At 39.0% G+C, this 15,160-nt stretch overlaps 1 protein-coding gene and 1 pseudogene across 3 annotated transcripts in view; one reads left to right on the plus strand and one right to left on the minus strand.

The window, feature by feature from the left end:
• The window catches only part of LOC106974465 (cytochrome c oxidase assembly protein COX16 homolog, mitochondrial), a 36,508-nt gene extending 33,939 nt beyond the window's left edge, over positions 1–2,569 (minus strand). For all 3 annotated transcript variants that reach the window (XM_053224624.1, XM_053224625.1, XM_015071717.3), the window contains exons 1-2: positions 2,429–2,569; positions 581–652 (exon numbers count right to left, since the gene is read on the minus strand). In XM_053224624.1, coding sequence (XP_053080599.1) covers positions 581–652; positions 2,429–2,497 — 141 coding nt within the window. In that variant the 5' untranslated portion in view covers positions 2,498–2,569. The remainder of the gene's footprint in view (positions 1–580; positions 653–2,428) is intronic.
• Positions 2,570–2,669: 100 nt separating this feature from the next.
• LOC106974373 (methylsterol monooxygenase 1-like) lies at positions 2,670–10,273 on the plus strand (annotated as a pseudogene).
• The last annotated feature ends 4,887 nt before the right edge of the window (positions 10,274–15,160 follow it).

Raw genomic sequence — 15,160 nt, forward strand, 5'->3', positions numbered from 1 at the left:
GCTTGAATTTTTAAGTAACCGTGTAATCACAGAAGGTGAGAATCCTAACACTACCTCGAAATAGTCATGTAACCTTAGGCAAGTTACTTAAGTTCTCTGAACCTCAGCTTCCTCAACTGTAAATTTCATATATATACACACACACACACACACACATATAATTTATTATTTATAATGAAAATAATTTTCTTTTACTGTTAGTATATCAGTTTATATATCCATATAATTTATAAAATTACTGGTATTAATATGAAATGGAGTAATAAAATGGGAGTGAAACTGTCCCACATTCTTCATTCCCTCCTAAATCCTAAAAACAACTACACCAGAGTTCATTTTATTGGAGAATACAGTATTGTAAATTTTCCAATGATGAAGAAGATTACTAAATTCTTTACATTTCATGATTCATTTCCAGATCATCACTCATGTTGTCTTACAGAATAAGGAAAAGTCCAAAGATTATATGGCCACCTTGAAAAGCAAGACAAAACTCAAACTGTTTAACACTGCATATACACATGTAAACCAGAACATACATGTACACAGACACATGCTGAACACCAATTACAGTCCTTACTTTAATTTTCACAGCATCGTAGCGGATTTGTGAAAACTCACGAAGACCAAAAGAACCTCCAACAATCAGCACCTAAAACAAAGAAAGGAAACAATGAAACAAAATAGAAGCGCAAAATTCAGTCTAGCTATAGATTATTTACCTAAATGCCAACAGTGACCGCTTATATGAAATCCGATAGATTATTTTTCCTGGTGAGTTGCCATTCATCTGTTCAGAGTAAGTGCAGTATATACCGTTACAAGAAAACATTTTAGCCCGTTACCAAATACCAGAATCAGTACCCCATACCTTCACTCGACCTGGTTTGGACAAGAAGGGAAGGAAAGTAGCATTAACATACACCTGGTATTCCAAGTCCTCTTCCGTATGTTGTTGAATAAAGATCCTAGGAAGCATTAATACTTATCCAAGAAAGGAAATAATTTCAGCTTGAAGATAAATGTAGTACAGTAATTACGGCATATTTGACTGATACTCGATGAAAAGGATGTATCTTTTGAGGTCTTTCCAGTAGTGCTGGGTTTCACAGCACTGAATTCAACATGTTCCTCTTCAGTATTATTTATATGTTTAGGATTCATATTTTGAAACATGGTCCTCTAGGTCCAGTATAGACATAGAGACAAATATAGAGTAACATGTTTGGGGGAAAGGCTACTATGGTACTTTCCATTCCAAGAAATAAAACAAAACAGGAAACCTCTAACTAAGTATCTAGAAGGTACCTCAACACTAGTGGTTTTAAGATCCGGCTTTGGTGATTTTGAAAAATAAGAAACAAAATCATACTGGCATTCACTGGCACATGCAGGTGACCTCAGGTTAGTGGCCACAATCACAATGCTTCTGAATGGATCTCCTTTTTGGGGCAGAGGAATCTATAGAGAGGATGGTTTTTACACATGCCCTGTGATCTACACAAATATAATTACTACACTACCTTTTAAGGCGGTTTTCTTTAAACTTTTTTTAAGGTCACTTCTCTCCTTTTGTTCTGCTAAAATGCACAAAGCTGGTATCTTCACCTACACCAACACCTATTCATTCCAAAGTAATAAACTATTATGTATTTAAAACAAAGTGGCTTTTGTCCACATGCTGTACCGAAATTGTTTCATTTACTATGACATCAAGACTTGCTGAAGCAAAATAACTTGCCAAGGTGGATCAGCAAGTAAGAGGGGTTGTTGGGCTGGATTCCAACTCTGGTTGGTGTTATGTCAACCTCAACCTGTATCTTCAAAGATGAATGAGATCTTCAGGGAACTCAGTGTAGGGCTGTAGACAAACATATAAACACCACAACTACTTTCAATGTGCCTTAAAATTATCAATTATAATTTAACGACCTTTTGAAAGCTGTTACAGTGTGGCAGGTACGGTGCTAACCACTCAATTCACAAGGTTTTACTGAACTCCTAACAACAACCCGGGAAGAATTAAACCAGTTCACAAACCAGGAAGCTGAAATATAGAGATGCCCGAAATTGTACAGTTAAAGTAAATACATCTATTTCGACGATCCACAGCATCGTCAAAGGGTAGCAACAGGTTAAAAAGGTAAGTTTAGTAATCACCCAGTGCTGGAATAAAAGCTGGTTCTGACCTCGCTCTCTGAAGCACATCCTGGTAACTCTTAGGGAGGGTAAAAGATCCCACTACCGGCGGGGGCAGAAGTCTAAGACTGCCTAGAAGCCTCTTCCTAGCCCAGGTTGCAGCTCCCCGACGGCCGCATCACAGACCCTCGCAGCCAGGATCCTGCCCACCCCGAGGCTCCACCCCTTTCGGAATCCGGACCCACCCCTTCCGGAATGCCGCCCCACACGTTTTCCTCCCTGCGCTCACCAGCATGGGGACTCCGTAGCGAAGGGTCTTGTTCTTGCGCAGGGCGCGCATCACCGCTTGTATAGACATGACTGAACTCTCCGACGCGCTTGGACGTCTAGCTCAACAGGCCCAGCGCGTCCTCCCGAATCTCGGCAGCTCCAGCTCCCTCCCCACGAGGAAGTCCTTCGCTCGCCTCCTTTCCTTGGCCTCCCGATACTGGGTCCTCCCTTGATAGGCCTCCTCCAGGCAAAAGCAGTCGATGCGTCGTAACACGCTAGCGCGTCCGGGCGGAAATTCGAGTGTCGGCGGTTTGGTTCCGGCACTCTGGTTTGCAATCGGGACTCCGGCGCGTAACCCTGTCTGTAGTCATCAGCAAATGATGTCGAAACCCATACCTCCCACGTTTGGGGTCTTGGCCAACGTCTTCTTACCTTCCCAAGCATATAGCCGCTCTATAAAGTCAGCTAACCAAAAAGAAAAAAAAAATTGAAGCTAGTACTACAGTTTCTTGTACTCTGGCTATTTGTAGGATGGGGAGTTTACCGGCTTGATAGAGATTTTTAGAAATAAATAAACCGCCACGAAAGGGTAGGTTGAGTGGCAATCAGTGTAGTACCTTGCTATCACTGAACATTTAATGCTAGTACTTTTACTGCCAGATAGCCTGTAATCTTCAGCCGTTTATGAATGTCCATTTTCCAATCACTCCGCAACCCTCCGGCACACATTTTTGCAGGTCATTCGAAGGTTCGAAGACAACAGCGATGAAAAAAATAACAATCCCTGTCTTAAAGAAAGAAGCTGGCAGTTTAATGGGCAAACAAATGAACGTGCCTTAAGTATGACGGTTGCTTAGGAAACAGCTCCCACATGCCATTTGCCAGGTGAGTCAGAGAAAAAGCCTCACCTACCGAGTACTATTTGAGATGCCATAACAGTATAAAATACAGGTGACACGGAGTAACATTTCCCAGGCTAGCCCTGAAATCTTTCCATCTGCCCCTGCCTCTAGTGCCACCGAAACGTTCGTAGTTGAATCCTTTGTTATCTTTCCACATGCTGAAGTCACCCCTGAGTGGTCTTCAGAAGAGAAATACCAGCTCTGCCTTTCAGCTGCTCTAATAATAGGCCCATGGGGTCAAATATGATAAAACAAACAGAACCCGAATGGTGGTTCTCAAGTCTGTCTTCCACACTGCTGAATCAAAAAGCATAAGCAATGAGATTCTCTTGGTTGGCTTTGTTCTTTGCCTACAGTAGTGACTCCAGTTTTCTTAGCAAGGAACTTCAGGCCCTTTGTAATATAGTATGACTTTGGCCTGCATTTTCTACCGCTCTTCTTCACTCACTCCATACTCCATCTTGGAAGAGATATTATTCCATGAGTATTGCATGAACTTCCACATCTTCAAAATGCAGTTTCAGGGACACCAGTAAGCCTCCCTTACTCCACAGGCAATATAAATTCTTCCCTCCTCAGAGCTGGAGTAGCCTTTGACTAATACATATCACACAGCACTATCACACTGTATTACCAGTCTTAGTGTATGAAGTCATTGTTGCTCTGAATAGCAGAAAAGCAAAATGAAAACAGGAGAGAAGGAAGGATACTTCAGAGTTTGAATTTGAACCTCGGGATTTACTTTTTGGTTCTGAGGCTGCGGAAATTAGTCAAACCTCTCCACCCCCTTTTCCCTAAAGAAGCATCACATGAACTGATCCAAGGGAGAGTTTGAAGTGATCAGGACAAGCTTTATTAAAGGGAGACTGAAAATTCCTCACCCCTATTTCTCCAATCTTCTATCACCCCAATCTGTCCAAGGAAGAAACTTCTTGCAAACTGGGGAGCATTTAGCCTGAGAGGTTAAGTCAAACTACCCAGTGGGGAGTGCTGGGGAAAAACTATGTAGATTCATGGGAAAGAGTCTGGAACAGTTGTAGAATGCAGGAGAATTTAGGATTGAAGGAATGGCCTTATAAACAATGTTGCTATGTTTTATGAATAGGGTCTCCTTCAATGTGATTTTGTTGTACTTTATTTTGAATTGTTTGACTTTTGTTGTTTGTTGTATATTTGTTCATTTAATTCATCTCTCTGCAGAGAAGGAACCAGATAGGGCCATGAGATTTCTTACAGGATGTATTGTGAAGTATGCAAATTTTGCATATAGCTTTCCTTCTTTCCTCATTCACTTCCTTTCAATATTTCAGAACTCATAGAGCATCCAGGTTAGTTCCGTATTATTTCTCCCACTTTCCCTCATATCCTAGATGTGAAGGGCACTCCTCTAAAGTCCAGGCCTTTTCTTACCTTCTCACTATATAAAACCTCTCCCTACTGGATCAGACATCAGTAAATGCTTACTGCATTAAGCTAGTAGTTAATAATGGATTAAGTCGTATACATATATTCTAGGTAATGCTGTAGCTAATAATCTGCTACCTTTTTTAGATAAAGCATATATTCAATTTAGGTAAATATAGGTCTTCAGTCTCTCATTTGTTCCATTATTTAAGTAAGCATTTATGAGATGGCTCTGAAGGAGCAACTAAATAGTAAAAATTACAAGTATGCTGGAAGATTGTCAGGGAGCAAAATTTGGAGCAATGGGAAATTTAAATGCCTAACAAATAATATTATATAGGTGGTAAACTCCATTGTCTGTGTTTAGTGCTCACCTTAAGCATTACTACGGTATACCTCAGTTTCTCTGTTAAATCCAAATAAGTGATATTTGTCACCCTTTTTATAATTCTTACAAAACCCACAAAATTCTTCATCAGTATGGGCTCTGTTGCCTTCTCAGAAACACGACTCAAATCCCATCTGTGCTTTCAGTGTTCATCAACAGTCACAGTGTTGATTCAGCCATCCCAACTGTCATACTTCCAAGGGGGAGGATATGAAAATGCACATCCAGGAAACAAGGCATCTCCACCACCCATGCCAGTCTTTTAGGACTCATATGTTTTTGATATGTAGGCAAGTTATGTTTTCCTCCAGTATCTGCTCTACCTTCACTTAACTCGTGCCAGTATATAGGAGCATTCATATCAAAATGACCAATCTTGAGAGCTTTAGCACTGAGGTTAAGTTTTAGAACTGTGGCCAAACTTAATGGCTATGGGTACCAAAAGATTAGTTACTTCATGAATCTTTGTTTGCTTTCCTAATTGACACCTAATATCTAAGTTGATTCACTCAAAAACCTTATGAAGTTTGGAAGAGCACGATTCCAGATCCATTTTACAGATGAGCACATTGAGGCTCAGAAAAGTTAAGAGGCTTGTACAAGGTCAAAACTGTGTGAAGTAGCACAAATGCCCCGACTAGAACTAAACGTCTATAGCATTTGACAATACTGACTATCTGATTCTCGAAATTTCCTCTGCCTGTGGCTTCTGTGGATGTTTGGCTCTCGCGGATCCTTGCCAACTTCGAGCCGTATAAATAAAAACTTCAGCCTTAGAAATCTTAGCTGGAGTCGTCAGCCTATTCCAGTTTTCTTCTCTATCTCAGTGACTCTCCAAGTCTAGTGTGCACAGAATCCTTGCGAGAGCTGATCAAAACACAGATTGCTGGGCTACATCCCAAGTGTCTGATTCAGTGGGTCTGGGACGGGACTTGAAAACTGGCTTCTCTAACAAGCTTTCATTCGTGTGATCCTTCTGCTGGTCTGGGGACTACTCTGTGAGAAACACTGCTCTGTCCTTGTTCCCACACTCTATCCTCTTTCCCTAGGTAAAGTCAATTATCACATTGGCTTCAAATTTTATCACACTGTGGATGACTTCTGGCATATTTCCAGCAGCATAAATGGTTTTCTAACACTTCAAAGTCAACATGCCACAAAGATTTCTTTTCCTTTTTTTCTTCCTTTTCCTTTTTGCTTTCTTTCTTTGTTTCTTTGTTTCTTTCTTTTTTTGTCCTTCCCTCCATTCCATCTAATTTCTCTGGCTATAACCACAGTGGCTGATAGTTGGCTACTCAGTTTCCAATCCAGTCAAATGTGAAATCAGTTAAAAGGAAGCCTCTGACATTATTCAGCTAGGAAAGAAATTGTTTCTCCCTTAATGCACATCTCTCTTGTGATAGTGATCATTAACATTATAGTTTTAGAATTACTCCTGTATTTGTCTTATTACTTTTTACAGAATATGAACTATGGGATGAATGTGACCATGTCTAATACACTGCTGTCTTCCCTGACTTCCTTTGTAGCCCTAAACCACAGTCCATGACTTTTGGGAAAACAAATAAAATGGCCACAGCAAAGGTGACAAGAACTTCCCGTACCATGCTTTATAGCGAAGACTCCCCGAGTAGTGATTCCTAAACCAAACACAAATCTGCTCTACAACACTTTGGAGAGAATCCAAGGTAAGTCTCCTGTACAAAAAAAAAAAAAAAAAAAAAAAAAAAAAAAAAAGTGTTGGAAATCTCTTCTGTACAGATTAATGAAACCAAAATATTAATAAAATCCAAAGTTAATTACATTGTCTCAAAGTGCAGTATTAGCTAGATTACAGCAAATTTCATCATGGAGAGCAAATCAGGAAAACTCTAACCTTCCAATTCCCATGGGACTAAAGCCTATCTGAAAGCTTTCTAAATATTGTCTATTTAACTAAGGCTTCCTTTCTGGGTAGATGATTGGGTGCTTTTGTGATATAAGTCAACGGTGAAATGGGATTTTATCTATTAAAATTTATGTTCAAAAAAGCTTTGTAGAAAAACGTCTATTGAGAATTGTAAAGACAAATGTTTGAATAAAGAGCAAGTAAAGTGTACTTTTATCTCAAGATAAATTTTTTGAAAAGGAGACCATTTAAAAATGGCCTATTTGTGTGTTTTAAGTGTTTGAGTAACATCTTTGTCCACCACTGGTTTAAAAAAAAAACATGGGGCGCCTGGGTGGCTCAGTCGGTTAAGCCTCTGACTTCAGCTCAGGCCATGATCTCACGGTCTGTGAGTTTGAGCCCCGCGTCAGGCTCTGTGCTGCCAGCTCAGAGCCTGGAGCCTGCTTCTGATTCTGTGTCTCCCTCTCTCTCTGACCCTCCCCCACTCATGCTCTCTATCTCTCTCTGCCTCAGAAATAAATAAACATTAAAAAAATTTTTTTAATTAAAAAAATAAATAAAAAATAAAAAAACACAACAGTTAAAAATCATTGTACAAAAAAAGTTTCCTATAAATCAAAACATAGTGTGCATCCAATAAAACTAAAACTTGACACTCGAAAGTGAACCTACTTCCTAAAGTAACCACTGCAGTCAAGTAACACTGTTTTTCAAATTTAAATTTTCCCAGCTTTACTGATATGTAACGGAGATAGAACATTGTATAAGATTAATGCATATACCATAATGATTTGATTAAGGTACATATTGTGAAATGATCACCAAAGTAAATTTAGTTAAGATCTATCACCTCACATAGTTACAAAATTTTTTCCTTGTAATAAGAATTTTTAAGATCTCCTACAACACTATTAATGAGACTATTAGTAACACTATTTTGAATAATCCCTAAATCATGAAGGATATCAAAATAACAATTATAATTCACATGGCAATTAATAAAAAGGAAAAAACATCATATGACAGATGACAGAAAATAAACTTTTGACTTGTAATGAAGAAGAAGAACCAAAAAAAAAAAAGTATAGAAATTAGTGAAAATAAAAGCTAAAATAAAAGAAATGGAAAACAAACAAAATGAGAAAAATGGATTAATATAAATCCAAAAGCTGGTTATTAGAAAGAATCAATTCAAAGATTAAAGAAAAAATATTTAAATCTGTTAGGAATGAGACAGAAAACAAAAACAGAGATCTATAAGAAAGTAAAAAAGATTTCACGAGAATTTCAAGTTCTATTACCATACATTGAACAGCAAGAGAAATTGATGGTTTTGTGATAAAACATAAAAGTCAAACATACCAATTACTGAGGAAATTGGAAACTTACCATTAAGAAGGACTAGACCCTTGGCTGTGATACAGGAAAAAACATTCATCTTAACTGAGTCTAGCCATAACTATCTTTCAAAAGTCCAGTGAAAAACTGGTCTTTCTAGCAAACAGCAGTGTGAGTAGATTGGGCGAGGTTTAACAACAGTGGAAATAAAATATATTTTACTTACTCCTCAACATCCATCACAGCACCAGTTCTTTTTAAAAAGGATAGCTGGGGTCTGGGTGACAGCGGCCTGCAGGTCCCTTACTGTCATCCAGAATTCTAAGGCTCTCTGCAGAGATTTGAAAAACAGCAACAAATTAAAGTATCAGCATCTTTAGTTCAGCATCCTTGGCTATGGAGTAGATAGAGTCACTTTTACCTGAGAACCCTCTACAAGAACCATTTAAAATTGCTTGGAACTATATAGTGAGTAATTACACATAGTTCCAGATTGCAACATGGGAACCTTGATAGTTCATGAGGCCCTTTATTTCTTGTTCTGTTTACCTAGATTTTTGTTTCAATTTATACTTTACATGGAAAAGTACAAAATTCAGAAAAATAAATCAGAAACATGAGAAAGCCAATAGAAATGTTTTAAAGTACTTCTCTTTAATCAGTTTTGTATCCAGCTTCCTTTGATTTGTGGAACTTATTATTTTACAGAGTATTTTAATATTCCTTATGATTGGGAAAGAATGCCAAGACGGTATATGCTGTTGGGAAGATGTGTAGGCTGTGCGGTGATTGAGGACACCTGGCACCATTTTCTGCATAGGCTCTTACATCACAAAAGAACACATAAACTATATTCATAAAATTCATCATGAATTTCAGGCGCCATTTGGGATGGAAGCTGACTATGCATATCCGTTGGAAACTCTGATTTTCGGAACTGGATTTTCCATTGGAATCATGCTTCTGGGTGATCATGTCATTTTTCTTGGGGCATGGGTGACCATTCGTTCGATAGACACTATTGATGTCCATAGTGGTGGTGACATTCCTCTCAACCCTTTAAATCTGATCTCTTTCATTGCTGGTTCTCAACATCATGATTTCCACCACATGAACTTCATTGGAAATTACGCTTCAGCATTTACATGGTGGGATAGAATTTTTGGAAGAGACTCTCAGTTTATTGCCCACAATGAAAAGGTGAAGAAGGTTGTAAAAAAAGACTGAGTAAATATCTCTTCTAAACCTTCCTGAAGGTGCTTTTCCTGAATTGAAGCGAGTAGCTAACATTGCTTCTGCGGAGCAGAAATGAACAAGCAGAAATGAACAACGGATACAGAGGACATTAACAACCTTGAACTATCTTCCTAGTGGGAACTTTTTCTACTCTACATAAAAGTTCTGTGTGTGTAGAAATAAGTAAATAGATATCGAAGTACGATTTTCACAAGGAAGTTTCAAAGGCCACGTTGCTAACCTTACAGAAAGGTTTGAAGTGATGGAAGAAGTATTCGTCTATGTCTTTCCCCCAATAACACCATATTCCTGAAGTTGAAATTGGTCTTTAAAATCTTTTAAATATATAGTGGTCATTTCAAAAACTCTTAGCAGGGTGTTGGTCTCATATTGAACTTTAAGCATCTTTTAGAATTTGCCTAAACATCAAAGTATCACGGGTTGAATCACATCAAATGACAGTGTGAGTGAGGCTGCCGAACCAGGAAGAGCCAGCACCAAGAACCTCCACTCTTGTCCTCAGCTGACCAGTTTGAGGGAATTCTCTTTCTTTGAGAAGTCCTTTTGGATTGCAAAGTACTACTGGTTTCCATAAACGAAGGCCTTTCTGAATTGTTGTAAGTGGAATATTTTAGCCTGAAGGTTTTCGGGTTACTTGATTTTTTTTTTAATTGAGCTTTATTTCTGCTGTTTACCCTTTCATTTTTGTAGGTTAAGTATCTTGAAACATTGTGAACCGACTTGCTGTATTTGCACTTTGAACTATTGAAATAAATGTGATTTTTTTTGTCTGATTATCTTGTTTCCAATTTTGAACATCAGCTGTCATTTTTATTCTTATAAGGAAAAGTACAGAAACCATTAAATTATTAAATTTTGTAATAAAAGGAATAATTCTTTTTAAAAAAAGGATAGTAGGAAAAAGGACAAGGTAGGAAATAGGAGACTAGGAGAGAGGATAACATCTCCCTTGAAAAGATACTTTATGGTCTCATACTCATTATCTAAAAGAATTAACCTCTACTTAGCACATCCACAGAAAAGCCAGATTTATTTAAAGTCTGAAATAAATTCCCTGACCCCCTAAAGTAATAGTGAGATAGAGAAAAGCTTTTAATACTTTCCCCACATCAGCAGTCTGTCATTCACTTTGTTCTAGCCAAGACCAGCTTTAAATGAGCCCTGTAGTGATGCTGTTACATTTCCCTATACTTGTACTCCACACCCCCCACCCCCACCTGCAGCCAGAGCCAGATTAAAATACACTTGTTTCCTGTATCCCCAGCGCCCTGAAACATTGTATTCCTCCTCTAGTCAGTTCTTCTTGGGGACTGTTGTATAGGTAGTTTTACTGGTACTTTAAAGGAATTTGCCATTTTGTGAATTCAAGGGCCTTTTCCTTCTGAATGTATGATCATAGGGCTTATATTAACTTCCTCTGACAGTTGTTTAAAAGTTTCTGAAAGCATCTGAGTTCTTACGGCCGGTCCTTTGTGTCCTCCATGGGAGGAAAGGTTTTTACTGTCTCTATATATTGGTGTCCGTCAAACAAACAAACAAAAAATACTATTTTCTGTGCAAACCCAGAATTGATACCCAGAGAAAATATTAGAAGGACAAGGGGAAGGATTGGAGACTAGAGCACTGAGGAGAAAAAGAACCAAATTTGAAAACAAAACGTAAATGCAGAAGAAGTTGGCATTAGGGTGGGCCGAGGGATGGAGAAGCTGATGTTAAAGGGCTAATTTGTGGAGGCTTCTGTGGCCAGGCAGATTGGGTTACAGGGAGCAGGTGCCAGATGGAGAGGAGCTGTGCAGGATGTAGCTGGTGCCCCCAGGACCAGACAAGCTTGAAAACAGAGGCTGAGAATTGACACAGAGGAAATGACACGGAGTTAACAATCTAGAAAAGAAGTGGAGGAGAAAACACACAAACTTTAAAGTTTATAGGAAGACCCTGAGGGGAAGAGCCTGCCATTTCTGGGTAACCAAAAATTTGGGAGGGGAGGGATCAGAGAGAGAGGGTGGAGTGTGGGGTGAAAAGGGTTTGAAGAAGAAAACGGGAACTAGATTGTGCTGGCCTTCGAGTATTTTGGACGGAATCCTAAGTGCAATGGGAAACTTCTAGGGGTTTTTAAGCAAAGGAGAGACATGTTTGAGATTTGTTTTTACCAGAATCTTTGGTCTAAGACAAGCAAACGACTAACGACGAGGGCAGTTAGAAAGCTAATGCAGTGGTCCAAGCAAAATTGGATGATGGTTTAGACTACGACTCAAGGAACAGTGTGACAGGCTGGGAATGGTCAGTACGAGATGGAGTAAAATGTGTAAAGCGACATGCCACTGAAATAAATGGGCACACGGACTATAGGGTACCCAGGGTCATTTGACATGGCTGGAGATGGACCATTTTCCTTTGCCTTAGATAATAGTTGCCCAGAAAAGCGAACTTAAAACTTCCTTTTCCATAAAGTGGTTTCTAATTAACCATTGACCTCAGATACAAAGTTTGAAACGCCATCGCACTGTGGTTGAGGGTGGATTAAAGTTGTGATATGAGAGAATCACTCCCCATTAACTACTTGGGGCCCTGGAGGGTAAATATTGCCAGACCCCGCAGGCAGTGGAACTAGCCATAATTTTAACTAGTAATTTATTATGGATTAGGAAACCAGCTAACCGAACTTGTTAGAAAATTATATAAAATAAAACTGAAGACTTTTTGCACATGGATTTGGTGATATTTAGTTGTTTGGGTTTAAAAAAAAATCTTGTTGCTGCTTCCGTCCTTCTTGGTTATTTCCTAGATAGTTCAGATTACCTTTGGATATCTCAGTCACGTCTGTAGGTTTGGGAGTAAAGGTAGAAATTAGAGGGACAGAGAGCCCACTATAGTAGTAATGGTAGTGTATTCACTATGTATTTTATTTTCTGTATTTTGATGTTTTGACATCTGGGGCCTTGCTGACCCAGAAGGGACTGCTCCTCCCAGGGTTAGCCGGTTTTTAGAGAGAGTAAACAGCTGACTCTCTCATGAGCCTACTTTTCAAATACAAACCAACCAACCCGGAACCTACGCTCCTTTGTGGAGCTCTCACACTCAGGGTCATTTATACACATGCCCTAAACACCCCAAGGCCAGGTACCAGAAAACTAGGGAGAGCTCCTATGCCACACAGGCCATTGCAGTTGTTCAAACTAGCCAATCCTAACCCTATATATCTGGTCTTGCCTGTTCCTTCCCATGCCACCATCGTGAAGGTTCTTGTCCATACTTCCTCCCTTTCCCTCTGCCTTATGCCCAATGCTAGTACTTCCCTGTATGGTCCCCATGGCATGGTGTGTCCCCTTCTCTTGGGAACTGTGCATAACGAACTATCTTTTCAATGTCGGTGGTCTCCTGATCTTCTGGCCTTACTATATCTCAATTATTCTATTAATATCCAAAATCTAAAACAGGAAAACTACCAACCCTTTCTGATTCCCTATCTTCTATCTGCACCCAAATAGGCTTCTAGCAAACAAATTTTCCATGAAAAAGTTATTATTCATTCTTCTACATTCTTCATTATTACTCATTCTTATATATTACTTATTATATATATTTTTCCTCTTAAACACACAAGGCAAGAGCAATGTGATGGAGTATAAGGAGCACAGACAAAGTTCTGGTCTGGCTTCAAATCTTGACCCCTATCCCCCATACTGTGAAGAGCTCAATCTAGCCTGTTGGAAGATGAGAGGCCATGTGAAGAATCAAGGCACCCTAGCCAATAGCCAGCACTAAACGGCAAAATAAGGCCATTCTGGACTACCTACTTCTGTTCCACCATCAGATGGATGAAGCTGCATGTGACCCAGGTGTTAGCAGAAGAAACACTCTGAAACCCACAGAATATCACTAAAATATTGTGTTAACCCACTAGGTTTTGCAGTGGTTTATTACGTAATTGACAACTGACATATCTTCTTAGCTCCTCAAGGGAGAAAAGCCATTCTGTACACACAACAACGATAGACTAGTCCTTGGACTTCAGGTCTGAACTTTAAGCCATGTGACAGAGCAATGATGACCAAGATAAACTGCCTTTTCTCTTCATACCAAGGTCAGCTACATGCAAAGTAACTTGGACCAAAGGTCAATATTCAGTTTTGACAAGTCCGTTCTCATTCTGTGGCACAAACCTATTTCTGCCTTCTACGTATCTTGTCAGGCTTTGGGGGAGTAGAGAGGGTACAAATAAGATAGTAAATGTTGGTAACTGTATGTGCCCTTATCCTTGTCTCCTGTATCAAAGCTAAGCCCCAAACTGGTCATTTAGATTTCTTCCTTTCCTCTTTCCATTGTTCTGTCAGAGATGCTATGCTGTTAGAAAAATAAGGACGTATTTATTCAATAGCCTCCAGAATAATGTGGAAAAAATATTGTAAAGGTTCACTGACAAATGCAACAAGTTTTTGTTGAATGCCAATAGGGCTAGGCGGTTAGATCTACTTTTACTTCATTTGCTATACCTGGTATCAATAGCAAAGCTTAGGAGAGATTATCAGCTATTTTAATGGCTTCCTTTACACATTTAATCTCTGGTGATATTCCCTAGGCACTAGGGTTTCATGTCCATGTGTCTTCCATTCCAAGTTGCAACAGGGCATCTATTTGATCTGAGAAACCGACAGCTGTTCAGATCCAGGCATCATAAGATCAAAGTAGAAAGGAAGCAAAATAAGGTTCATAAGGAAAATAATCTTATAAGAACTAACATTTTAGCCTGTGGGTAAAATGCACATATATTCAGGAATAAGAAACTCGTATTCAAATCAGCATTGCAAATACAGAATTAAATTGGAATTCAATTCAGAAATCTATAAACTAGTAAGAAGGGTCATCCCATTTGCCTGTGATTGGTTAATAAATTTAATGATTACAGTAAATACAAAGTTCTTTTGTAAATGACTCTGTTAATGATTGTCTTGCATTTGAAAACACACTTCAGCCCTCTCCCCCTGAAAAAAGAACATGAACAGTATGGAAAACGTTTAGGAACAAGACCTAATGTTTGTATAACTTCTTTAGACACAGCAATACTTTCTTTATAATAAAGGCTGATATGGTCCCAAGTGCATCAGGTAAGCAGACCAAGTGCTTTATAGTATGTGTGTGTATATATACACGTCAACATCAGGCAAGAGTCTATGGCAGTTAAGAACCTGGTTCCGATCAGAACAGAATTCCTTCAAATACTGTCCTCCTTCTGATCACAGTTGTCCTTTTGGATGTGAATGCTGGTCTCAAGATCTGCAGACAAAAGAGGAACGGCAAAAGGGGCCTATTCCAGGACAGTAACCAAATCTAAACCCATTATAGGTAAGAGGTTGAGAGCTTCGTAACTTAATCACCTACTTCTAGATGATGTTAGCAAAATACTTTAACATCAAGATCCCCAACAAATACTCCCCCCACGATCAGATAATGAGCCATTTCAGCTTAGAGTGACTGTATCTTATTTATCTTTGTATCCACCACCTAGTGCACACTAGACGCTCACTTGTTGAGAGAAACAACTCTCATCCGTCCAAAGATAAATTCTGACTAAAA

The sequence above is a fragment of the Acinonyx jubatus genome, chromosome B3 (genome assembly GCF_027475565.1).
Source record: "Acinonyx jubatus isolate Ajub_Pintada_27869175 chromosome B3, VMU_Ajub_asm_v1.0, whole genome shotgun sequence".
Taxonomy (NCBI): Eukaryota; Metazoa; Chordata; class Mammalia; order Carnivora; family Felidae; genus Acinonyx; species Acinonyx jubatus.